General features: G+C 39.2%; 2 protein-coding genes across 2 annotated transcripts in view; one reads left to right on the top strand and one right to left on the bottom strand.

The window, feature by feature from the left end:
• SLC9C2 (solute carrier family 9 member C2 (putative)) overlaps nucleotides 1–26,652 on the bottom strand; it is a 149,714-nt gene that overhangs the window by 107,707 nt on the left and 15,355 nt on the right. The window contains exons 4-5 of the mRNA XM_060296233.1: nucleotides 11,059–11,153; nucleotides 9,896–10,034 (exon numbers count right to left, since the gene is read on the bottom strand). Coding sequence (XP_060152216.1) covers nucleotides 9,896–10,034; nucleotides 11,059–11,153 — 234 coding nt within the window. The remainder of the gene's footprint in view (nucleotides 1–9,895; nucleotides 10,035–11,058; nucleotides 11,154–26,652) is intronic.
• Nucleotides 20,921–22,376, top strand: TEX50 (testis expressed 50). The gene is made up of 2 exons (XM_030875453.1): nucleotides 20,921–21,242; nucleotides 22,162–22,376. Exons 1-2 carry the CDS (start codon nucleotides 20,921–20,923, stop codon nucleotides 22,374–22,376), a joined length of 537 nt encoding a protein of 178 aa, XP_030731313.1.

Genomic DNA, 26,652 nt, shown 5'->3' with positions numbered 1-26,652 from the left:
TAAAAATTTTAAGTACTGGGTATCCACATACAAAAGAATGAAGCTGGACCCCCTAGCTCACACCATATACAAAAATTAACTTAAAATGGATCACAGACATGTTTAGACATAAGGGCTAAAAAAACTAAAAAACTCTTACAAAAAAACATAAAAGTAAATATTGGTGACCTTAGATAAGGCAATGTTTCTTAGATATGACACAAAGCACAATCAGCAAAAGAAAAAATAGATAAATTCGACTTCATCAAACTTAAAGCCTTTTGTGCTTCAAAGAACACAATTAAGAAAATGAAAAGATAATCCACATAATGGGAGAAAATATTTTCAAGTCATATATCTGATAAGAGACTTGTGCCCAAGATACATAAAAACCTTTACAATTCAACAGTAAGAAGAAAAATACATACATGTGGAGACTAAACAACATGCTACTAAAAAACCAATGAGTCAATAAATAAATCAAAGAGAAAAACAGAAAATACCTCAAGACAAACAAAAATGGAAACACAACTTTCCAAAATCTATAGAGGATGTAGGAAAGGCAGTTCTAAGAGGAAAGTTTATAGCAATATAGGTATACCTCAAGAAACAAAAATATCTTAAATAAACAACCTAACCTTCCATGTAAAGGAATTAGAGGAACTTCCCTGGTGGTCCACTGGGTAAGAATCCATGCTCCCAATGCAGGGGGCAGGGGTTTAGTCCCTGTCGGGGAACTAGATCCCACATGTATGCCACAACTAAGAGTTCACATGCTGCAACTAAGAAGCCCGTGTGCCGCAACTAAGAAGCCCACATGCTGCTACTAAGAAGCCTGCATGCCACAACTAAGAAGTCCGCATGCCGCAAATAAGATGTCCACATGTCAGAATTAAAGATCCCACATACCACAATGAAGATCCCGCATGCCGCAACTAAGACCCAGCACAGCCAAAATAAATAAATACAATAAATAATAAATTTAAAGTACTGTCATTTTAAAAAAAGGAATTAGAAAAACAAACAAAGCCCAAAGTTAGCAGATGGAAAGAAAAAAATAAATATCAGAGCGAAAACAAACAGAGATCAAAAAACAACAGAAAAGATCAATGAATCCAAGAACTGGTTTTTTGAAAAGGTAAATAAAATTGATAAACCTTTAGCCAGGCTCATCAAGAAAAAAAAGAGAGAAGACCCAAATAAACAAGAAATGAAAGAGGAGAAATAACAACTGCTATCACAGAGATACAAAAAAATCATAAGAGAATATTATGAACAGTTACATGCCAACAAATTGAACAACCTAGAAGAAATGGTCAAATTTCCAGAAAAACACAACTTTCAAAGACTAAATCAAGAAGAAATAGACAATCTGGACAGACCAATCATTACCTGTGAAATTGAAACTGTAATTTTAAAAACTTCCAGAAAGCAAAAGACATGACTAAATGGCTTCACAGAAGAATTGTACCAAACATACAAAGAAGAGTTAATACCTAACCTTCTCAAACTATTCCAAAAAATTTTTAAGATGGGAGAACACTCCCAAATGCATTCTATGATGCCACCATTACCCTAATACCAAAATGAGTCAGGATGGTGGTGTGGGAAGACTCCAAGTTAGCATCTCCCCACAACTAGGGCACCTGCCAGCCGCTGGTGGGAAACCCTGACGCCCAAGGAGATGGGAGGAACCCCCAAGTGAAATGGTGGGACTGAGAGGGGAGGAGAAGTGGAAGCCAGACAGAATCAGCACCGCTGAGGCCGGGAGATCAGGACAGGCAGGCGGGAAGAGGCTTCCAGGAGGAGTGGGAAAGCAGCAGAGGGCAACTGCCCCACCCATTCGAGCCCAGGAAGCCTCCTGGGCTCCCAGGTGAGGTCCCCCACTCTCTGAGACCAGGGGTGGTAGGCAAGCCTGAGCACCTTCTTTTGTGTTGAGGCTAAACCCCGCCCCCCACAGCCCCCAGGGCCTTTTCCAGCCCTGTGGGTCCTGAGCATAGGCCACGCCTACCACCCAAACCTTGCCCTTGCTTAGGCCCTGCCCTCCATAGCTAAGGCCTCCCCGCCTTTTTCCTTTTTTCTTTTTTTTTCTTTTCCCTCCTCTTTTTCACTATTGTGGTACAGTTGTAAATTCTGGTTGTTTAGTTATCTACATTTTTATTTTTGTATTCTTTCTCACATATCTGTTAGTTTACTAGTTTAATTCTATTTTTTACTTTGTTATGATTCTCTCTTTTTTTTTTGCCACTCCACGCGGCTTGCAGTATCCTGGTTCATGAGCCGGGGGTCAGGCCGAAGCTCCTGCACTGGGAACTCCGAGTCCGAACCACTGGACTAACAGAGAACCTCAGTCCCCAGGGAACATTCATCGGAGTGAGGTCTCATGGAGGTCCTCAACTCAGCACCAAGACCCACCTCTACACAACAGCCTACAAATTCCAGTGCTGAAAGCCTCAGGCCAACCAATCACCGAGACGGGAACACAATCCCACTCATTAAAAAAAAGAAAAAAATGAGACAGCAAAAAAATATGTCACAGATGAATGAACAAGGTAAAACCCTACAAAACCAAACAAATGAAGAGGAAACAGGCAATCTACCTGAAAGAGAATTCATTGTAATGATAGTAAAAATGATCCAGAATCTCAGAAATAGAATGGAGGCATGGAATGAGAAAATAAAAAAATATTTAACCAAGATCTAGAAGAACTAAAGAACAAACAAATAACTGAAATGAAAAATACACTAGACAAAATCAATTAACAGAATAACTGAGGCAGAAGAACAAATAAGTGAGCTGGTAAACAAAATGGTGCAAATAACTGCCAAGGAGCAGAATAAAGAAAAAAGAATGAAAAGAATTGAAGACAATCTCAGAGACCTCTGGGACAACACTAAATGCACCAACATTTGAATTATAGGGGTCCCAGAAGAAGAAGAGAAAAAGAAAGGGTATGAGAAAATATCTGAAGAGACTATAGGTGAAAACTTCCCTAACATAGGAAAGGAAATAGTCACCCAAGTCCAGGAAGCACAGAGAGTCCCATACAGGATAAACCCTAAGAAAAACACACCAAGACATATTAATCAAACTAACAAAAATTAAATTCGAAGAAAAAATATTAAAAGCAGCAAGAGAAAAACAAAAAATAACATACAAAGTAATCCCCATATGGTTATCAGCTGATTTTTCAGCAGAAACTCTGCAGGCCAGAAGGGAGTGGCAGGATATACTTAAAGTGATGAAACAGAAAAACCTACAACCAACATTACTCTACCCAGCAAGGATCTAACTGAGATTCAACAGAGAAATCAAAAGCTTTTCAGACAAGCAAAAGCTGAGAGAATTCAGCACCACTAAACCAGCTTTACAACAAATGCTAAAGAAACTTCTCTAGGTGGGAAACACAGAGAAGAAAATGACCCACAAAAACAAACCCAGAACAATTAAGAAAATGGTAATCAGAACATACATATCGATAATTACCTTAAACATGAATGGATTAAATGCTCCAACCAAAAGACACAGGCTTGCTGAATGGATACAAAAACAAGACCCATATATATGCTGTCTACAAGAGACACACTTCAGACCTAGGGACACAAACAGACTGAAAGTGAAGGGATGGAAAAAGATATTCCATGCAAATGGAAATCAAAAGAAAGCTGGAGTAGTAGCAATACTCGTATCAGACAAAATAGACTTTAAAATAAAGACTGTTACAAGAGATAAGGAGGGACACCACATACTGATCAAAGGATCAATCTAAGAAGAAGAGTTAACAATTATAAATATTTATGCACCCAACACACAAGCACTTCAATACATAAGGCAACTGCTAACAGCTATAAAAGGGGAAATCAACAGTAACACAATAATAGTGGGGGACTTTAACACCTCACTTACACCAATGGACAGATCATCCAGACAGAAAATTAATAAGGAAACATAAGCTTTAAATGACACAACAGACCAAATAGATTTAGTTGATATTTACAGGACATTCCATCCCAAAACAGCAGATTACACTTTCTTCTCAAGTGCACATTGAACATTCTACAGGACAGATCACATCTTGGGTCACAAATCAAGCCTCAGTAAATTTAAGAACATTGAAATCATATGAAGCATCTTTTCTGACCACAACGCTATGAAATTAGAAATCAATCACAGGGGAAAAAACATAAAAAACACAAACACATGGAGGCTAAACAATACAATACTAAATAACCAAGAGATCACTGAAGAAATCAAAGAGGAAATCAAAAAATACCTACAGACAAATTACAATGAAAATACGACAATCCAAAACCTATGGGATGCAGCAAAACCAGTTCTAAGAATGAAGTTTATAGCAATATAAGCCTACCTCGAGAAACAAGAAACATCTCAAATAAACAATCTAACCCTACACTTAAAACAAGTAGAGAAAGAAGAACAAAGAAAACCCAAAGTCAATAGAAGGAAAGAAATCATAAAGATCAGAGCAGAAATAAATGAAATAGATACAAAGAAAACAATAGCAAAGATCAATAAAACTAAAAGCTGGTTCTTTGAGAAGATAAACAATATTGATAAACCATTAGCCAGACTCCTCAAGAAAAAGATGGAGAGGACTCAAATCAATAAAATTAGAAATGAAAAAGGAGAAATCACAAATGACACCGCAGAAATACAAAGGATTATAGGAGACCACTACAAACAACTATATGCCAATCAAATGGAAAACCACAAAGAAATGGACAAATTCTTGGAAAGGTACAATTTTCCAAGACTGAACTAGGAAGAATTAGAAAATATAAACAGACATATCACAAGTAATGAAATTCAAACTATAATTAAAAATCTTCCAACCAACAAAACTCCAGGACCAGGTGGCTTCACAGGTGAATTCTAACAAACATTTAGAGAAGCACTAACACCCATCCTTCTCAAACTCTTCCAAAAAATTGCAGAGGGAGAAACACTCCCAAATTCATTCTACAAAGCCACCATCACCCTGATACCAAAACCAGAAAATATATCACAAAAAAAGAAAATTATAGACCAATATCACTGATGAACATAGATGCAAAAATCCAGAACAAAATACTAGCAAACAGAATCCAACAACACATTAAAAGGATCATACACCATGATCAAGTGAGATTTATCCTAGGGATGCAAGGATTCTTACATATACACAAATCAATCAATGAGATACACCATATTAACAAATTAAGGAATAAAAACCATATAATCACTTCAATAGATGCAGAAAAAGCTTTTTACAAAATTCAACACCAATTTATGATAAAAACTCTCCAGAAAATGAGCATAGAGGGAAACTACCTCAACATAATGAAGGGCCATACATGACAAACCCACAGCAAGCATCATTTTCAATGGTGAAAAACTGAAAGCATTTCCACTAAGATTAGGAACAAGACAAGGATGTCCACTCTTGCCACTATTATTCAACATAGTTTTGGAAGTCCTAAAAGAAATAAGAGTAATCCAAATTGGAAAAGAAGGAGTAAAACTGTCACTGTCTGCAGATGACATGATACTATACATAGAAAATCCTAAAGATGCCACCAGAAAACTACTAGAACTAATAAATGAATTTGGTAAGGTTGCAGGATACAAAATTAATGCACAGAAATCTCTGGCATTCTTATACACCAACAATATAAAATCAGAAAGAGAAATTAAGGAAACAATCCCACTTACCATCGCAACAAAAAGAATAAAATACCTAGGAATAAACCTGCCCTAGGAGGCAAAAGACCTGTACTCAGAAAACTATAAAACACTGATGAAAGAAATCAAAGATGACATAAACAGATGGAAAAATATACCATGTTCTGGGATTGGAAGAATCAATATTGTGAAAATGACTATACTACCCAAAGCAATCTACAGTATCAATGCAATCCCTATCAAACTACCAATGGCATTCTTCACAGAATTAGAACAAAAAATTTTACAATTCATATGGAAACACAAAAGACCCCAAATAGCCAAAGCAATCTTGAGAAAGAAAAATGCAGTTGGAGGAATCAGGCTCACCCACTTCAAACTATACCATAAAGCTACAGTAATCAAGACAGTATGGTACTGGCACAAAACCAGTATAGATCAATGGTACAGGATAGAATGCCCAGAGATAAACCCACGCACATATGGGCACCTAATTTACGACAAAGGAGGAAAGAACATACAGTGGAGAAAAGACAGCCTCTTCAATAAGTGGTGCTGGGAAAACTGGACAGCTACATGTAAAAGAATGAAATTAGAACACTCTCTAACACCATACACAAAAATAAACTTCAAGTGGATTAAAGACCTGAATGTAAGACCAGACACTATAAAACTCTTAGAGGAAAACATAAGAAAAACACTCTTTGACATAAAGACACTATTTGCATATGACAAGATACTTTATATAGAAAACCCTAAATTCTCCACCAAAAAACTATTAGAACTAATAAATGAATTCAGTAAAGTTGCAGGATACAAGATTAATATACAAAAATCTGTTGCTTTTCCATATGTTAATAATGAACTATCAGAAAGAGAAAGCAAGAAAACAAGCCTGTTTAAAATCCTATTCAAAATCGCATTAAGAAAACCTAGGAATAACTGTAACCTCAGAGGTGAAAAACCTATACTCTGAAAACTATAAAACATGAATGAAAGAATTTGAAGATGATAAATGGAAATGGAAAGACATCCCATGTTCCTGGATTAGAAGAATTAATATTGTTAAAATGTCCACACTACACAAAGCAATCTACAGATTTAATGCAATCCCTCTCAAAATACCAATGGCACTTTCCACAGAACTAGAACAAATCATACTAAAATTTATATGTAACCACAAAATACCCCAATTTTCCAATGCAATCTTGAGAAAAAAGAACAAAGCTGGAGGTATCACATGCCCTGACTTCAGAGTATACTACAAAACTACAGTAATCAAAACAGCATGGTGCTGGCACAAAACAGAAAATTAGATCAAGGAACAGAAAAAAGAGCCCAGAGATAAACCCAAGCACATATGGTCACCTAATTTATGACAAAGGAAGCAAGAACGTACAATGGAGAAAAGACAGCCTCTTTAATAAGTGGTGCTGGGAAAACTGGACAGCTACATGTAAAAGAATGAAATTAGAACATTTTCTCACACCATATATAAAAATAAACTCAAAATGGATTAAAGATCTAAATGTAAGACCTGAAATGATAAAACTCCTAGAACACAGCATAGGCAGAACACTGGCATAAATCACAGCAATAATTTTTTGGATCTGTCTCCAAAGGCAAAAGAAACAAAAGCAAAGATAAACAAAGGGGACCTAATTAAACTTAAAAGCTTTTGCACAGCAAAGGGAACCATGGTCAAAAAGGAAAGACAACCTACAGAATATTTGCAAATGATGCAACCAACAAGGGGTTTTTATGCAAAATATACAAACAGCTCAGACAACTCAACATCAAAAAACCAAAAAGTCCGATTAAAAAATGGGCAGACCTGAATTTTTCAAAATTCAGACATTTTTCCAAAGAAGACATACAGATGGCCAACAGGCATACAAATAGACACTCAACATCACTAATCATCAGAGAAACACAAATCAAAACCACAATGAGTTATCCCCCCACACCTGTCAAAATGGCCATCTTCAAAAAGTCCATAAATAACAAATGTTGGCAAGGATATAGAGAAAAGGGAACCCTCTTGCACTGTTGGTGGGAATGTAAATTGGTGCAGCCACTGTGGAAACAGTATGGAGATTCCTCAAAAAACTAAAAATAGAACTACCATATGATCCAACAATTCCACTCCTGAGTGTATATCTGAAGAAAATGAAAACACTAATTCAAAAAGAAACATGCATCCCAATTTTCATAGCAGCATCAATTTACAATAGCCAAGATATAAAGGCAACCTAAGTGTCCCTCAAGAGATAAATGGATATGGAACTCCCTGGTGGCCCAGTGGTTAGGACTTGGTGCTTTCACTGCCAGGGCCCAGGTTCAATCCCTGATTGGAGAACTAAGATCCCACAAGCTGACTGGCATGGCCAAAAATAAAACCAAAAAAACAAAGCAAAACAAAGAGATGAATGGATAAAGAAGATGTATCGGGTGTCTGTGTGTGTGTGTGTGTGTGTGTGTGTGTGTGTGTGTGTGTGTGTGTGTGTGTGTGTGTTTATATATGTATGTTTACTCAGCCATAAAAAAGAATGAAATTCTGCCATTTGCAACAACATGGATGGACCTAGAGGGTATTATGCTTAGTGAAATAAGTCAGAGAAAGTCATATGCTCTATGTTATCACTTACATGTGGAGTCTAAAAAAATTTTTATAAAACAAATGAATATAACAAAACAAACAGACTCACAGATATAGAGAACAAACTAGTGGTCACCAGTGGGAGAGAGAAGATGGAAGGGGCAAGATAGGGGTAGGGGATTAAGAGATATAAACCACTACACATAAAATAAATAAGCAACAAGGATATATTGAACAGCACAGGGAAGTGTAGCCATTATTTTGTAGTAACTTTAAATTCTATTAAAATATTGAATTACTATGCTGTACACCTGAAACTAATATATTATTATAAATCACCTATACTTCAATTAAAAACATAAGAAGACAACTCAACTTAAAAATGGGCAAAAGATTCAGAGACATTTCTCCAAAGAAAATATACAAATGGCCAGTAAGCACTTGAAAAAATGTTTAACGTCACCAGTAATTAAGGAAATGCAAATCAGAACTACATTAAGTTACTTCATACCCACTAGAACAGCTAAAAAAAATTTTTTTAAGATAATAACAAATGTTGATAACAATGTGGAGAAATTGGAATCCTCATATATATTGCTTATGGGAATGGAAGTTTGGAAAAAGTTTGGCAATTCCTCAAAAGGTCAGAAATAGAGGTACTATATGACCCCAGCAATTCTACTCCTAAATATATACCCAAGAGAAATGAAAGCATGAGGCCACACAAAAATTTGTACACAAAAATTCATGGCAGCATTATTTATAATAGTCAAATAGTAGAAACTCAAGTGTCCATCAATTAATGAATGGCTAAAGTTGAATCCATACAATGGACTATTGTTCAGCGATAAAAAAGAATACTGACACATATTACAACATGGATAAACCTTAAAAACATTATGCAAAGCGAAAGAAGCCAGATACAAAAGGCAACAGACTATATGATCTATCTCTGAAATGTTCAGAACAGGCAATCCATAGAGATAAAAAGTAGATTAGTAGTTGCCAGGGACTTGTGGAAGGGAGGAATGGGCAGTGACTACTAACAGATACGGTGTGTCTCTTCGGGCTGGTAAAATGTTCTAAAATTAGACAGTGGTGATGATTATATAAATCTGAAAACCGCTGAATTTTTCATTTTTTAAATGGTGAATTTTATGGTATGAGAATTCTATCTCAATAAAGCTGATATTTTTAAAATCTTAGGTACACCTGCCACCAAGATTCTGACAGTGCACCTTCTCCACTGACAGGACAGTATTCCCACAATAGGTTTTTCAAACTATAGAGTTACATTACTGAAAATGTTTTTTTCAAATTCTGCCGCTCTATCTCCTTGAAGGATATGTCTTCCTGGTTGAAAATCACTGGTCAAAACTATAGTAAATTACATAAAATTAAATGATTAATGATGGTAATAAGATTAGTACTAGACATTCTCTGTAGAAATAACTCTGTCATTATTTTTATTATTAATATTGTAACTCAATGAAACTGAGTTATAGATTAGTGCCTGTAACAAGGTTAATGGCTACTTAATGAAGATTGTTGAAATCAGATTATCTCAGAAATAACAACATTGAACCTAATTTTCATCTTTTCTGACACTCAAACCATTTTTATCCAAAACTTACGTGGTGTAGCCATTTTTGTGAAGATAGGAGTCACAATATCTTCCAATTGCTGTTTTTGCTCAAAAAGCTCATTAATGGAAGCTTCTAAATGGGTTTCCAGCCATTCATTTTTTATACGGCATGCATTGAGGATGGTATTCTAGAGACAGTAACAAAGAATTTACCTTCCACTTGTTTATTTAAAAATAAAACTCTATATAGTAACTCTAAACCAGCACTGTGCAACAGAACTTTTTGTGATGATGGAAATGTTCTGTATCTGCATTGTCCAATACAGTCACCATTAGACATACATAGCCAAGGAGCACTAGAAAAGTGGCTGAGGAACTGAATTTTTAATTTTATTTAATTTTAATTAATTCTAATTTAAATAATCTCATATGGCTAGGGGCTACTATATCTGACAGTGCAGCTCTAACATTAGTGGAATGTGCGTATAAAGAAACTCATAATCTAGAGTCATGAAGCCTTGGGCCAGTCTACACCTTCTCCCTAATTCTTTATTTTCAATGAGCCTGTGATAAAGAAAAGTGTTTGCAAAGGTTGGAAAAAAACGGGTGGATGGTATGAGCTGCATGCAACTCAACGGGCAATGCCGAGGATATTTTATTCTTTCTCAGGTGGTTCACAGAAGAAAGTGCAAGAAATGCAAAAAGAGCTTCACCTCACTGAAAACCTCTCAATTTGCATTGCAGAACCATCTCTTTGCACATGAGCAGCAAACTGCTGATATCTGATTTAAGATGTTCATTACTCTATAGTTTGTAATAATATAGAGACACGAATAAATGTATATGCAAAAAAATAAAAAATAAAATAAAGGGCTTCCCTGGTGGCACAGTGGTTGAGAGACCGCCTGCCGATGCAGGGGACACGGGTTCGTGCCCCAATCCGGGTAGATGCCACATGCCACGAAGCGGCTAGTCCCGTGAGCCACGGCCGCTGAGCCTGCGCGTCCGAGCCTGTGCTCAGCAACGGGAGAGGCCACAACAGTGAGAGGCCCGCGTACCGCAAAAAAAAAAAAAAAGGAATAAATGAAGGAAGGGAGGGAGAAGAGAGCAGTGAGGACCGCTACCTACCTCTAGTGCATTAGTGTAGAAATTAAAGATACAAGGCAAAAATCTCGGAAGACTTCAGAGCAAACTATAATCACAATGCAGTACCTTGTCTTCCTTAAAAAGCTTCCCTGGTCCCTTTGCTGTATCTGTAACAATTGCAGAGACGTTTGCGATATATTTTTTTAGCACCAGCCTTGCATCTGAAAGAATAGAACAGTAAAATGCATATTAATAAGACAAAGACCAAAAAATATGCATGACAAACATTACATGCTTGTAATGTACATTTATATCTCCAGAGTTTTATAAAGACTGTATAGGAGATTTGTTGCAGTTGTTTTCCTTGGGGAACTTCAAAAGGATAACATTCAACTAGCACAGCACTTTGGGGCACTCACTGTATTCCTAGAATTGCGCTAAAATTTTTAAAGAGCAAATAAACATAAAATGTGATACCCGATACCAAAGAGACTATAGTCTATCAAAATACCTACTCTGGGGAAAGGAACAAAAAACATTTCCAAGAGAAAAACTGTAACTTGCTTTACCCTTCTTTATCCTTCAAAATAAATTCAAATAGCTTCCCTCTTTAAAAAAAAAAAAGTGTTTAAAATAATTCCATTCTCTATAGCACACGTCGCAAAATTTGCAAGACCTGTTTAAACAAAATTACAACACTTTGAGAGAAATAAAAGACTCAAGTAAATGGAAAGCTTTACCATATTCTTAGACAGAACAACTGACTATAGTAAATGGTAGATTAGCCTCAAATTAATTTAACAATTGATGTATTCGTTTCCTGTGGCTGCTATAACAAATTGCCATAAATTTGGTGGCTTAAAGCAACACAAGTTTATAGTTTATCCCCTTACAATTCTAGAGGCGAAAAGCCTGAAATCAGTTTAGCTGATTGTGTTGGCAGGGGAGATTCTTTCTGGGGGCTCTGAAGGGAGAATCTATTTTCTTGCTGTTTTCAACTTCTAGTGGCAGCCTGTACCCCTTGGCTGTGCCTCCTTCCTCCATCTTCAATCAAACTACACCACTCCAATGTCTAGCTCCATCATCAAATCACCTTCTCCTGGGCTTCCCTGGTGGTGCAGTGGTTGAGAGTCCGCCTGCCGATGCAGGGGACGCGGGTTCGTGCCCCGGTCTGGGAAGATCCCCCATGCCGCGGAGCGGCTGGGCCCGTGAGCCATGGCCGCTGAGCCTGCGCGTCCAGAGCCTGTGCTCCGCAATGGGAGAGGCCACAGCAGTGAAAGGCCCGCGTACAGAGGGGAAAAAAAAAAAAATCACCTTCTCCTCTTCTGTGTCAAATCTCCTGCCTCTCACTTATAATAAAGACAGTTGTAATTACATTTAGGTCCCACCTGGATAATCCAGGATAATCTCCCCATCTGAAGATCCTTAATTTAAGGATCTGCAAAATCCCATATGAGGTGACATTCACAGGTTCCAGGGATTAGAACCTAGATATCTTTGGCAGACTTTTTTCAGCCTACCACAGTCGGCCCTCTGACCTCCCAAAACTCCTACATATCCCCCATGCAAAATACATTTACCCCATGCCAACATCCAAAAGTTTCAACCCATTACAACATCAACTCATGTCCAAATGCTCATCTAAAATATCATCAGCTCAAAAGTCTCATCTCATCATCTAAACAAGGTATGCATGAGACATTAGTATGATCCATCTATCTTGGGGTAAAATTCCTCTCCATCTGTAGACCTGTGAAACTAGAAAACAAAGTTCTCTGCTCCCAAAATACAATGGTGGGACAGGCATAGAGCAACAGTTATAGATAATGCCATTCCAAAAGTGAGAAATTAGAGGAAAAAAGGAGTCACCACACTCCCAAGTAATTTTGAAATCCCACAGGGCAAATTCTATTAGGTATCAAAGCCTGGGGATAATCATCTGTGGTGTAAGGCTCCATCCTCTTGGCCTGCAGCTCCAGCCTGAGTCATCCTTCCTTTTTCATGAAAGACAGCACGTTTTTGCAGCTGAATAGTTTTGTCAGTCACAGCTTCAAACCCACCATTCATGTTGCAAACAGAATTAATTCCCTAAACTGGAATCCAAGGTTTAGGTTTTGGCTCCACCAGCTGGGTGACCTGGAGTCAGTAGTGGCCCCAGAATTTCAATACAGGATGAAGTTTAGCAGAGGAATTAGCTGGAAGAGGGGACTAAGGGACTTGTCATAGAACTGCATTTATATAATAAGCACACCGATTTTACTAACAGCATATATTTATTTGGGGTAGCGTGGTAGAGAAAGGAGCTTACTGCAAGCATCCTCTTAATGCCACCATAGCTGTCTTACTGCATTCAGGCTGCAAAATACCACAGACTATGTAGTTTATAAACAACAGAAACTTATTTTTCACAGTTCTGGAGGCTGGGAAGTCCAAGATCAAGCTGTCAACATGGTTGCAGTCTAATGAAAACCCTCTTCCTTTATTGCCAGCACCTTCTCACTGTGCCCTCACATAGTGGATGGGGCTAGGGAACTCTGTGGGGACTCTTTTATAAGAACACTAATCCCATTCATGAGGGCTCCACCTTCATGTCCTAAGCATCTCCCAAAGGCCCCACTTCCTAATACCATCACATTGGGCATTAGGATTTCAACATATGAATTTGGGGGGAACACAAACTTTCAGACCATAGCAATATCTTAACCCCACTAACCTCAGTTTCTCCATCTAGAAAATGGAAGTATTATAGCACCATCCTCATAGGGTTGTTGTAAGAATTAAACACAATGTATTATAGTATAATGCATGCAGACGTCTTGACACAGTGCCTGTCACACAGTAAAGCACTCAATAAGTTTATTATTATGTCACTCCTCTCCTCAAAACTCTGTAAATGACTCCCTATTGACTACTGAATAAAATGTGGGGCCTTCCAAGATCTATCTAGCCACAAACTATCTTTCCAGCTTCATCCCTTGCAACATTCATCCAGAGACCCTGTCCATTATTTACCCCCTGTTTCCTCTGCTCCCAGGCTCACTCCTTCAGTTTCTCAGGTCTCTGCTCAAGCATCACCTTAACAGAGAAGCCTCTCCTGATTGCCCTCTATAAAATAACACACTCTCACTTGCTGGCAACTTCATAACCCCGTTACCACTCTATTTTTCTCCGTAACACTGCACAGATACATAGATTTAGATAATTTTATTTTCTGTGTCTCCCTACCACAAAGTAAACTCCATAAACATAGTTTTATGCCTAGTTGTGTATGTATTCTCAGCTCCTAGAATGGTATTTAGCACATAGGAGGTGCTCAATAAATATTTATAAATGGTTGTCTAAAGGTTTACACAGAATTTCTTTGCTTATTATGTTTCCTCAACCTAAAATGCCCTCTCTGCATTGCCACCCACCAAAATTCTACTCATTCTTCAAAGCTTACTTTAAAATGCACTTCTGTGAAACTCCTAATTCCCCCAGGTAGATCTCATTGTTCTATCAATTGTGACATGATTATAATATGATTTAGCTCTGAGTTTAATCTGTCTTGTAGTTTTTTGCTTCTACCTCTAGACTGTAGGTTCCTTAAAGGCAGAGTCTGTGTCACCTTCTTATCATATATCATGCAGCCTCACCATCTCTTTTTCACTTACCACGCCAAATTCCCCACCCCTCACCCACTACCTGATAGTACCACATTGCCACCAAAAAGATATAGGTCAAAAGGGGGAGGGACTCAGCATTTGCTTGACTATTTGAAGGGAAGGACATTCCAGAATGAAAAAAACAGAAGCAGATGCTAGGTTGTATGAAATGATAACAGCTATAGCTACTTTGTAAGTAGATGTGAAAGTACCATACTTCAAAAGGGTTGGGGAGGATCTTCAAGATGGCAGAGGAGTAAGACGTGGAGATCACCTTCCTCCCCACAAATACATCAAAAATACATCTAGAAGTGGAACAGCTCCTACAAAACACCTCCTGAATGCTGGCAGAAGACCTCAGACTTCCCAAAAGGCAAGAAACTCCCCACGTACCTGGGTAGGGCAAAAGAAAAAAGAAAAAACAGAGACAAAAGAATAGGGATGGGACCTGCACCTCTGGGAGGGAGCTGTGAAGAAGGAAAAGTTTCCACACACTAGGAAGCCCCTTCACAGGTGGAGATGGAGGGGGGGGATGTGTGGTAAGGTTCGGAGCCACAGAGGAGAGAACAGCAACAGGGGTGCAGAGGGCAAAGCGGAGAGATTCCTGCACAAAGGATCGCTGCCAACTAGCAATCACCAGCCTGAGAGGCTTATCTGCTCACTTGCCGGCCGGGACTGGTGGGTGCTGGGAGCTGAGGCTCGGGCTTCGGAGGTTGGATCCCAGGGAGAGGACTGGGGTTGGCTGCTTGAACACAGCCTGAAGGAGGCTAGTGCGCCACAGCTAGCCGGGAGGGAGTCCGGGAAAAAGTCTGGACCTGCCTAAGAGTCAAGAAACTTTTTCTTCCCTCTTTGTTTCCTGGTGCGTGAGGAGAGGGGATTAAGAGCGCTGCTTAAAGGAGCTCCAGAGACAGGCGCAAGCCGCGGCTATCAGCGCAGACACCTGAGACGTGCATGAAATGCTAAAGATGCTACTGCAGCCACCAAGAATCCCATGTGCAAGCACAGGTCACTATCCCCACCTGCCCTCCCGGGAGCCTTGCAGCCCACCACTGCCAGGGTCCTGGGATCAGGGACAACTTCCCCGGGAGAACACACGGGGCACCTCAGGCTATTGCAACGTCACGCCAGCCTCTGCCACAGGCTCACCCCGCATTCGAATTATAACTACTGTACCCCTCCCTCCCCCCAGCCTGAGTGAGCCAGAGCCCCCTAATCAGCTGCTCCTTTAACCCCCTCCTGTCTGGGCGAAGAATAGATGCCCTCAGGCGACCTACATGCAGAGGCGGGTCCAAATCCAAAGGTGAACCCCAGGAGCTGTGTGAACAGAGAAAGGGAAATCTCTCCCAGCAGCCTGAGGAGCAGTGCATTAAATCTCCACAATCAACTCGATATACTCTGCATCTGTGGAATACATGAATAGACAGCAAATCGTCCCAAAATTGAGGCCGTGAACTTTGGGAGCAACTGTAGACTTGGGGTTTGCTGTATGCAACAGACTAGTTTCCGATTTTTATGTTTATCTTAGTATAGTTTTCAGCACTTGTTATCATTGGTGGATTTGTTTACTGGTGTGGTTGCTCTCTTTTTTTTTATTAGTTTTTTAATTTTTTAATTTTAATAACTTATTTTATTTTTCTTTCTTTTTTTCCTCCCTTTTCTTCTGAGTGTGTGGCTAACAGGGTCTTGGTGCTCTGGCCGGGTGTCAGGCCTGAACCTCTGAGGTGGGAGAGCCGAGTTCAGGACACTGGGCCACCACAGACCTCCCAGCCTCACGTAATATCAATCAGCGAGAGCTCTCCCAGAGATCTCCGTCTCAAGGCTAAGACCCAGCTCCGCTCAGCGACCAGCAAGCTCCAGTGCTGGACACCCCATGCCAAACAACTAGCAAAACAGGAACACAACCCCACCCATTAGCAGAGAGGCTGCCTAAAAGCATAGTAAGTTCACAGACACCCCAATACACACTACTAAATAACCAAGAGATCACTGAAGAAATCAAAGAGGAAATCAAAAAATACCTAGAAACAAATGACAATGAAAACATGACCACCCAAAACCTATAGGATATAGCAAAAGCAGTTCTAAGAGGGGAGTTTATAGCAATACAATCCTATCTCAAGAAACAAGAAAAATCTCAAATAAACAACCTAACCTTACACCTAAAGCAATTAGAGAAAGAAGAACAAAAAAACCCCAAAGTCAGCAGAAGGAAAATAATGATAAAAATCAGATCAGAAATAAATAAAAAAATAAATGAAGGACACAATAGCAAAGATCAATAAAACTAAAAGCTGGTTCTTTGAGAAGATAAACAAAATTGATAAACTGGTAGCCAGACTCATCAAGAAAAGAAGGGAAAAGACTCAAATCAATAGAATTAGAAATGAAAAAGAAGTAACAGGGGCTTCCCTGGTGGCACAGTGGTTAAGAATCCCCCTGCCAAAGCAGGACACATGGGTTCGAGCCCTAATCCGAGAAGATCCCACATGCTGCGGAGCAACTACAGAGCCTGTGCTCTAGAGCCCGTGAGCCACAACTACTGAGCCCGCGCACCTAGAGCCCGTGCTCCTAGAGCCCGTGCTCCCAACAAGAGAAGCCACCACAATGAGAAGCCTGTGCACCACAACGAAGAGTAGCCCCCGCTCACCGCAACCAGAGAAAACCCGTGTGCAGCAACAAAGACCCAATGCAGCCAAAAATAAAATAAATAAAATAAAATAAATTTTAAAAAAAAGAAGTAACAACTGACACTGCAGAAATACAAAGGATCATGAGAGAATACTACAAGCAGCTATATGCCAATAAAATTGACACCTGGAAGAAATGGACAAATTCTTAGAAAAGCATAACCTTCCAAAACTTAACCAGGAAGAAATAGAAAATAAAAGCAGACTGGTCACAAGTAATGAAATTGAAACTGTGATTAAATATCTTCCAACAAACAAAAGCCCAGGACCAGATGGCTTCACAGGCGAATTCTATCAAACATTTAGAGAAGAGCTAACACCTATCCTTCTCAAACTCTTCCAAAATATAGCAGATGGAGGAACACTCCCAAACTCATTCTATGAGGCCACCATCACCCTGATACCAAAACCAGACAAAGATGTTACAAAGAAAGAAAAATACAGGCCAATATCACTGATGAACATAGATGCAAAAATCTTCAACAAAATACTAGCAAACAGAGTCCAACAGAACATTAAAAAGATCATACACCATGATCAAGTGGGGTTTATCCCAGGAATGGAAGGATTCTTTAACATATGCAAATCAATCAATGTGATACACCATATTAACAAACGGAAGGAGAAAAACCGTATGATAATCTCAACAGATGCAGAAGAAGCTTCTGACAAAATTCAACACCCATTTATGATAAAAACCCTCCAGTAGGCATAGAGGCAACTTACCTAAACATAATAAAGGCCATATATGACAAACCCACAGCCAACATTGTTCTCAATGGTGAAAAATTGAAAGCATTTCCACTAAGACCAACAACAAGACAAGGTTGCCCACTCTCACCTCTCTTAGTCAACATAGTTTTGGAATTTAGCCACAGCAATCAGAGAAGAAAAAGAAATAAAAGGAATCCAAATCAGAAAAGAAGAAATAAAACTGTCACTGTTTTCAGATAACATGATACTATACATAGAGAATCCTAAAGATGCTACCAGAAAACTACTAGAGCTAATCAATGAATTTGGCAAAGTAGCAGGATACAAAATTAATGCACAGAAATCTCTTGCATTCCTATACACTAATGATGAAAAATCTGAAAGAGAAATTAAGGTAACACTTCCATTTACCACTGCAACAAAAAGAATAAAATACCTAGGAATAAACCTACCCAAGGAGACAAAAGACCTGTATGCAGAAAACTATAAGACACTGATGAAAGAAATTAAAGATGATACAAACAGATGGAGACATATACCATGTTCTTGGATTGGAAGAATCAACATTGTAAAAACGACTATACTACCCAAAGCAATCTACAGATTCAATGCAATCCCTATCAAACTACCAATGGCAGTTTTCACAGAACTAGAACAAAAAATTTCACAATTTGTAAGGAAACACAAAAGATCCTGAATAGCCCAAGCAATCTTGATAAAGAAAAACGGAGCTGGAGGAATCAGGCTCCTTGACTTCAGACTATACTACAAAGCTACAGTAATCAAGACAGTATAGTACTGGCACAAAAACAGAAATATAGATTAATAGAACAGGATAGAAAGCCCAGAGATAAACCTACACACATATGTCAACTTATCTTGATAGAGGAGGCAAGAATACACAATGAAGACAGCCTCTTCAATAAGTGGTGCTGGGAAAACTGGACAGCTACATGTAAAGGAATGAAATTAGAACACTCCCTAACACCATACACAAAAATAAACTCAAAATGGATTAAAGACCTAAATGCAAGGCCAGAGACTATAAAACTCTTAGAGGAAAACATAGGCAGAACACTCTATGACAAAAATCACAGATCTTTTTTGACCCACCTCCTAGAGATACTGAAATAAAAATAAACAAATGGACCTAATGAAACTTAAAAGCTTTTGCACAGCAAAGGAAACTGTAAACATGATGAAAAGACAACCCTCAGAATGGGAGAAAATATTTGCAAACGAAGCAACTGACAAAGGATTAGTTTCCAAAATATACAAGCAGCTCATGCAGCTCAATATCAAAAAAAACGAACAATCCAATCCAAAAATGGGCAGAAGACCTAAATAGACTTTTCTCCAAAGAAGATATACAGATTGCTAACAAACACATGAAAAGATGCTCAACATCAGTAATCATTAGAGAAATGCAAATCAAAACTACAATGAGGTATCACCTCATACCAGTCAGAATGGCCATCTTCAAAAAATCTACAAACAATTGGGCTTCCCTGGTGGCGCAGTGGTTGAGAGTCCGCCTGCCGATGCAGGGGACATGGGTTCGTGCCCCGGTCCGGGAAGATCCCACATGCCGCGGAGCGGCTAGGCCCATAAGCCATGGTCGCTGAGCCTGCGCGTCCGGAGCCTGTGCTCCGCAACAGGAGAGGCCACAACAGTGAGAGGCCCGTGTACCACAAAAAAAAAAAAAAAAATCTACAAACAATAAATGCTGGAGGGGGTGTGGAGAAAAGGGAACCCTCTTGCACTGTTGGCGGGAATGTAAATTGATACAGCCACTATGGAGAACAGTATGGAAGTTCCTTAAAAAACTAAAAATAGAACTACCATATGACCCAGCAATCCCACTACTGGGCATATAACCTGAGAAAATCACAATTCAAAAAGAGTCATGCACCACAATGTTCATTACAACGCTATTTACAATAGCCAGGACATGGAAGCGACCTAACTGGCCATCAACATGGATGGACAAAGATCCGATGAATGGATAAAGAAGATGTGGCACATATACACAATGGAATTTTGCTCAGCCATAAAAAGAAACGAAATTCAGTTATTTGTAGTGAGGTGGACCTAGAGTCTATCATACAGAGTGAAATAAGTCAGAAAGAGAAAAACAAATACTGTACGCTAACACATATATATGGAATCTTAAAAAAAAAAATGGTGCTGAAGAACCTAGGGGCAGGACAGGAATAAAGACATAGAGAATGAACTTGAGTACACTGGGAGGGGAAAGGTAAGCTGGGACGAAGTGAGAGAGTGGCATGGACATATATACACTACCAAATGTAAAATAGATAGCTAGTGGGAAGCAGCCGCATAGCACAGGGAGATCAGCTCCATGCTTTGTGACCACCTAGAGGGATGGGATAGGGAGGGTGGGAGGGAGATGCAGAGGGAGGGGATTTGGGAGGATATATGTATACATATAGCTGATTCACTTTGTTATACAGCAGAAACTAACACACCATTGTAAAGCAATTATAGTCCAATAAAGATGTAAAAAAAAAAAAAGCGTTGGAAAGGATATAGGTAAGTTGTTTCCATGAAATTCTATTACGATAATTACAATTTAAATTTATTAGCTAGCAAAATATTAGTAAAGTATTTGTTTTTCAGAAAACTGAAGAGGCTCAAACTATTCTGGAAAAAAACAAGAAAAAGTGTTCCTAAGAAATCCAAGGTGATTGGCTAGGCAACACCTTTTCAGTCCAGTGTGGTTCTCTATGACATCACTGAATTTATCCCTGAATCACTATGACTGATGATGTTACAGTGATCATCAGTGTATATTTTGCTGACCAGTAAAAGTATCTTCAGTGCTTTGACTGGAACACCATGTTAACTAATACTCAGGGCATTTCTGCTCTGTCTGTAACCAATTTTTGACTATAAACGCTTTTTTCCATTTGAGAAAGAAAGATGCCTTCTCAAGGACTATCCCTGATTTTTCCTCTGTTGTTTCTCTGCTTCTTCAGGGAGAGTTTCTGCATTTGTGATGGTACTACCTGGACAAAGGTTGGATGGGAGATTTTTCCAGAAGAAACACATCATTTGAAAGTTAAGCCTTCTCCATCTCACCGTCTACCTTACCCTCTGAACAAACTATGCTGCAATTTTGCTAGTACGGATATATTTCAGTGTCTTTTACATCTTATTTATATTTTAGTACAAGTTCTCTTTTCCATCCTGTCTGTTTTATCTGCTCATTACCTGTGGCTGAAATGGAAGAAACACACAAAAAAGGTGAATTAATGATGCAAATAATAATAGTTATAGAATATCAAAGAGTTTAAAAGATAAGATTATCATCTTCTTTGAGAGAAAGAACCATGTCTTATTCTTCTTCATAACCTCCCCAATTTCCACCATTCATCCCCAGCATGTAGCAGTTTCTTGCATATGTCAGGTGTTCAGCAAAGGTGTACTCAATTAGAAGGTCCTTAAAATAACCTGTTAATTTTAGATCGATTATTTTAAGTTACGAAACACACCAAGAAAGTAGTGAGCTACAGTGAATAGAATGCATAGGAAGTGAAGGTATCTGTCTGGGCCCTTAGGTAAGTCACTGTATCTTTCTCAGCTGCCTGATCCATAAAATTAAGGATATGGAACAACATTTTGTTAGATCCCTTCCCGATCTGTCTAAGAAAGCTAAGTATACAAAAGTCGGCATGTATTTTTTTAATGGACTGCAAACTAATTTCTAATTTTAGTATAACTTTCTGGAAAATAGCACTCTTAAACTAATTTCCCACTTTGCCAGTGACACCATATTTTGAGGCAATCTTAAAAGCTCATTGACCTTCACAACAATTAGATATTTATAAAATTACTATGACTTTATCACATTATACCTTAAGGTTGTTTAGTAAAGGAAAATATTTTACTAATATTCAAATAATTCCTCCCAGCAGAATGCTCTAATCACAGAAAGTACTTATTAAATGTTTGCCGATGGTGATAATGATCGCTATAACCTTATACAAGGGCATATAAAAAAGAGCATTTCTTCTGCATTTATACCTTTCATCTACAGTAACTTTTTCTTTGCATAAATAACTAACATGTGGTATTTGGAGTTTAAGTGTATATATCCAGAAAACAAATTTAATTTGAACTACAGTAATAAAAAAATCTCTAATATGTTTTTTTCTCCTTTTAACTGAAGAAACAAGCCTCCTTAGATACAGCTGGTAATGATCTAGAAAGCCAGCCCATCTATGACATTGACCAAATACTCTGCAGACCGGTGGCCACAACATCAATGATCCCCAAGTACCTGAATCAGGTGTCCCATCATCCTCCAGCTAAGAAAGTCAAGCACCAAAAACTAAAGGGGAAGAAGAGTGAAGGAGAAGGAGCCAGAGGATACTAGACATATCCATATGCAAATATAGCTCAGTCCATTATGAAGACTACACAAGAAATCTATTGCGAGAACTCATGTAAGGACAAAAATCGTTCTTTGGCATCCTTTGTAAATTTTTTGCCAGGTTCTTTAAGGAAACCTTCCAACAAAGTCTGGATTGAACAGTTATTTCTATTCAGCTAAAACGGCTCCATACTCACTAAAAGTAATGGGGAAAAACTGTATACGATCACTGCTTCGTGTTTAAGTGCTTTGTCCTTTTCAATGCGTTCGATTACTAATCATTAAGCAATGTGTAGAACAGAATCTTCATTTAGTGTTTCAGTAAATCTCTGATTTAAATAATATTTGTGATTTTTCTTAGTTTCCTGAGCAAATTTTATGGCCACACTGAGACGTTTAATTTCCCATCTCATATTGTTAAAATGGTATGGAAATACTAAGGAACAGATTAATTTTTTTAAGTATAAATGTTTCCATTTTCAGTAAAATAAATGAGGAATTAAGTATCAACACTTTTTTAATTTCAAGCTTTTGTTGATAAGATGCCTCAGTTTTTTTAAATATTCCACACTTTTGTTGATCAGTCACCTCAATTTTTTTTTTAAATATGGTTTCCGTATTTTCCAAACAAAAGCTGAGAGACTGGTCTGAGACTAGGACAGATTTTCTTAACAACATGTTGAAGAATCCCAGAAAAATATACCAGATCTATAATATACCTCCCATCAATATAAGGGGAAAAAAACTTTTAAAAAAACAATCCTTTGTACAGTAATAGATAATGCTACAGTCTTTATAAATAACAGAAGAGAACAGTGCCTGCCTTGGGTTATTGTGGATTATTAAAAGTTTGTTTATGGTTCCACTTTCCACTCCCCTACTTACTTCCACTCTTGCCTAACCACAACCCTACTCCCACATGTCCATGAATGTCTGCTCCATACCTTCAGAGCTCTGAACTGTCAACTAATTCCCTCTAAGAGAACACTTATATGTATCTCTATTAATGGAGGACCCTTGAACACTTCAAAAGTCTACGAACCTCGAAGACCCAATGAAATTTATCTCTAATAGTCAAATTTTCAGTAGTATAGAGGAGTCTCTTGGGTAGGGAGTCCTCAGCCCCGTAAACCTCTCATCATTAGAGCAAGAAATGGAAGTGGTTTATACTCTTGTTCAGTCTGAATTAAACAAATGTTACATTTTATGTTGCATAGTTTGTGTTTTGACATTTCACAGCTACATTACCATGAAGCGCCAATCCTTGCAATCCCATCATTGATCTGGAAACAGAAGACTAGTTTATAGTATTATAGTCTTCTTATCTTCATCACTAGGAAATGGTAGGTCTAATTCCCCTAAGACTGTAAGGACCCAAACTAAACAGATGGACATGAGGGAGATGGAAAGTGGGGCAGGCACGCGGCCTTTAGCATGACCGTTGGCTTGGCGGTTAGAGGTCCCGCTCTGCCAACAGTCAGCCTCACAGTGGTCCTCATGGCAGAGAGTGCAGTGAGAGGTGGATCGCGTCCTTCTCCCTCGGGCCCTCCAGGCCCTCTGGCTTCGTGCCTGGCAGGTGAGCTGGGAGGCCCAAGGACAGGCTGAGGGCTATGTCCCACAGAGCTCCAGAGCACTCGCCAAAGCCGCCCACTGGCCAGGCCCAGGCCTGGAAGCAGCAACGAATCTCTCCCCCATCCCCACCTCCTCAACCAAAGGGCAGTGACATCTCCATGGGTCCCGGCCACTGTTTGGGTGCCCTGAGGAGTCAGAGGGCCAGTTGGGTCCTGGGCACCTGACTTCCTCAGTGATGACGGCTGGGCAGGGTCTGGGGACCTGGCCCTAAGCGTTCCGCCAGCTGAGATCTGCCTCCTCAGCCGGGGCTGGGCACTGGCGGGAGGACTCAGACTGGGTGGTGGACAAACGCTCCCCGGCAGGGTAACCGGCTCATGCAGGGACCCCTCCTCTTGGCCAGGCCTGGACCTCAGAGGATGAAAGTACAGCCTTGGGATCTTGCCCTTGTCAGAACACAGAATAATGTTTATTTTGGTGGAGGTTTACAGGAACATCATGACCTGACCATGACCTGACCTCAAGAACAAAGAATCTGACACCAAGACGTTTGCAACAACTAACCATGACCCTCCCTCACCTTTCCTATAAAAGGGCTTTGCTGAAAGCTTTCAGGGAGTTCGGGGTTTTTAAGGTATAAGCCACCCACCTCCTTGCATGGCCCTGCAATAAACCTTTCTGTGCTCCAAACTCCAACGTTTTGGTATTGTTTGGCCTCACTGCATGTCAGACACAGGGACTTGCATTTGATAACAAAACCAATGAAACTTAACACCATAAGCCCCAAACTTTCAGAAAAGTTACAGCAAAATTTGTTCCTGGATTGTGTTTTCTAAATGCCATGGGTCATTCTTCAAAAATGGATTTTACACAGAACTAGAACAAAAAATTTCACAATTTGTATGGAAACACAAAAGACCCTGAATAGCCAAAGCAACCTTGAGAACAAAAAATGGAGCTGGAGGAATCAGGCTCCCTGACTTCAGACTATACTACAGAGCTACAGTAATCAAGACAGCATGGTACTGGCACAGAAACAGAAATATAGATCAATGGAACAGGATAGAAAGCCCAGAGATAAACCCATGCATATATGGTCACCTTATCTTTGATAAAGGAGGCAAGAACATACAGTGGAGAAAAGACAGCCTCTTCAATAAGTGGTGCTGGGAAAACTGGACAGGTACATGTAAAAGTATGAGATTAGAACACTCCCTAACACCATACACAAAAATAAGCTCAAAATGGATTAAAGACCTAAATGTAAGGCCAGACACTATCAAATTCTTAGAGGAAAACATAGGCAGAACACTCTAGGACATAAATCACAGCAAGATCCTTTTTGACCCACCTCCTAGAGAAATGGAAATAAAAACAAAAGTAAAAAATTGGAACCTAATGAAACTTAAAAGCTTTTGCACAGCAAAGGAAACCATAAACATGACGAAAAGACAACCCTCAGAATGGGAGAAAATATTTGCAAATGAAGCAACTGACAAAGGATTAATCTCCAAAATTTACAAGCAGCTCATGCAGCTCAATAACAAAACAACAAACAACCCAATCCAAAAATGGGCAGAAGACCTAAATAGACATTTCTCCAAAGAAGATATACAGATTGGCAACAAACACATGAAAGAATGATCAACATCATTAATCATTAGAGAAATGCAAATCAAAATTACAACAAGATATCATCTCACACCAGTCAGAATGGCCATCATCAAAAAATCTACAAACAATTGGGCTTCCCTGGTGGCGCAGTGGTTGAGAGTCCGTCTGCCAATGCAGGGGACGCGGGTTCGTGCCCCTGTCCAGGAGGGTCCCACATGCTGCGGAGCAGCTGGGCCCGTAAGCCATGGCCGCTGAGCCTGCGCGTCCGGAGCCTGTGCTCCACGACGGGAGAGGCCACAACAGTGAGAGGCCCGTGTACCACAAAAAAAAAAAAAAAAATCTACAAACAATAAATGCTGGAGAGGGTGTGGAGAAAAGGGAACACTCTTGCACTGCCGGTGGGAATGTAAATTGATACAGCCACTATGGAGAACAGTATGGAGGCTCCTTAAAAAACTACAAATAGAACTACCATATGACCCAGCAATCCCACTACTGGGCATATACCCTAAGAAAACCATAATTCAAAAACGGTCATGTACCAAAATGTTCATTGCAGCTCTATTTACAATAGCCAGGACATGGAAGTAACCTAAGTGTCCATCATCAGATGAATGGATAAAGAAGATGTGGCACATATATACAATGGAATATTACTCAGCCATAAAAAGAAATGAAATTGAGTTATTTGTAGTGAGGTGGATGGACCTAGAGTCTGTCATACAGAGTGAAGTAAGTCAGAAAGAGAAAAATAAATACCGTATGCTAACACATATATATGGAATCTAAGAAAAAAAAAAGTCATGAAGAACCTAGGGATAAGACAGGAATAAAGATACAGACCTACTAGAGAATGGACTTAAGGATATGGGGAGGGGGAAGGGTAAACTGTGACAAAGTGAGAGAGTGGCATGGACATATATACACTACCAAACGTAAAATAGATAGCTAGTGGGAAGCAGCCGCACAGCACAGGGAGATCAGCTTGGTGCTTTGTGACCACCTAGAGGGGTGGGATAGGGAGTGTGGGAGGGAGGGAGACGCAAGAAGGAAGAGATATGGGAACATATGTATATGTATGACTGATTCACTTTGT

The sequence above is a fragment of the Globicephala melas genome, chromosome 1 (genome assembly GCF_963455315.2).
Source record: "Globicephala melas chromosome 1, mGloMel1.2, whole genome shotgun sequence".
Lineage (NCBI taxonomy): Eukaryota > Metazoa > Chordata > Mammalia > Artiodactyla > Delphinidae > Globicephala > Globicephala melas.
The sequence above is the reverse complement of the archived record's forward strand: the minus strand, read 5'-3'. Positions and strand labels throughout refer to the sequence as shown.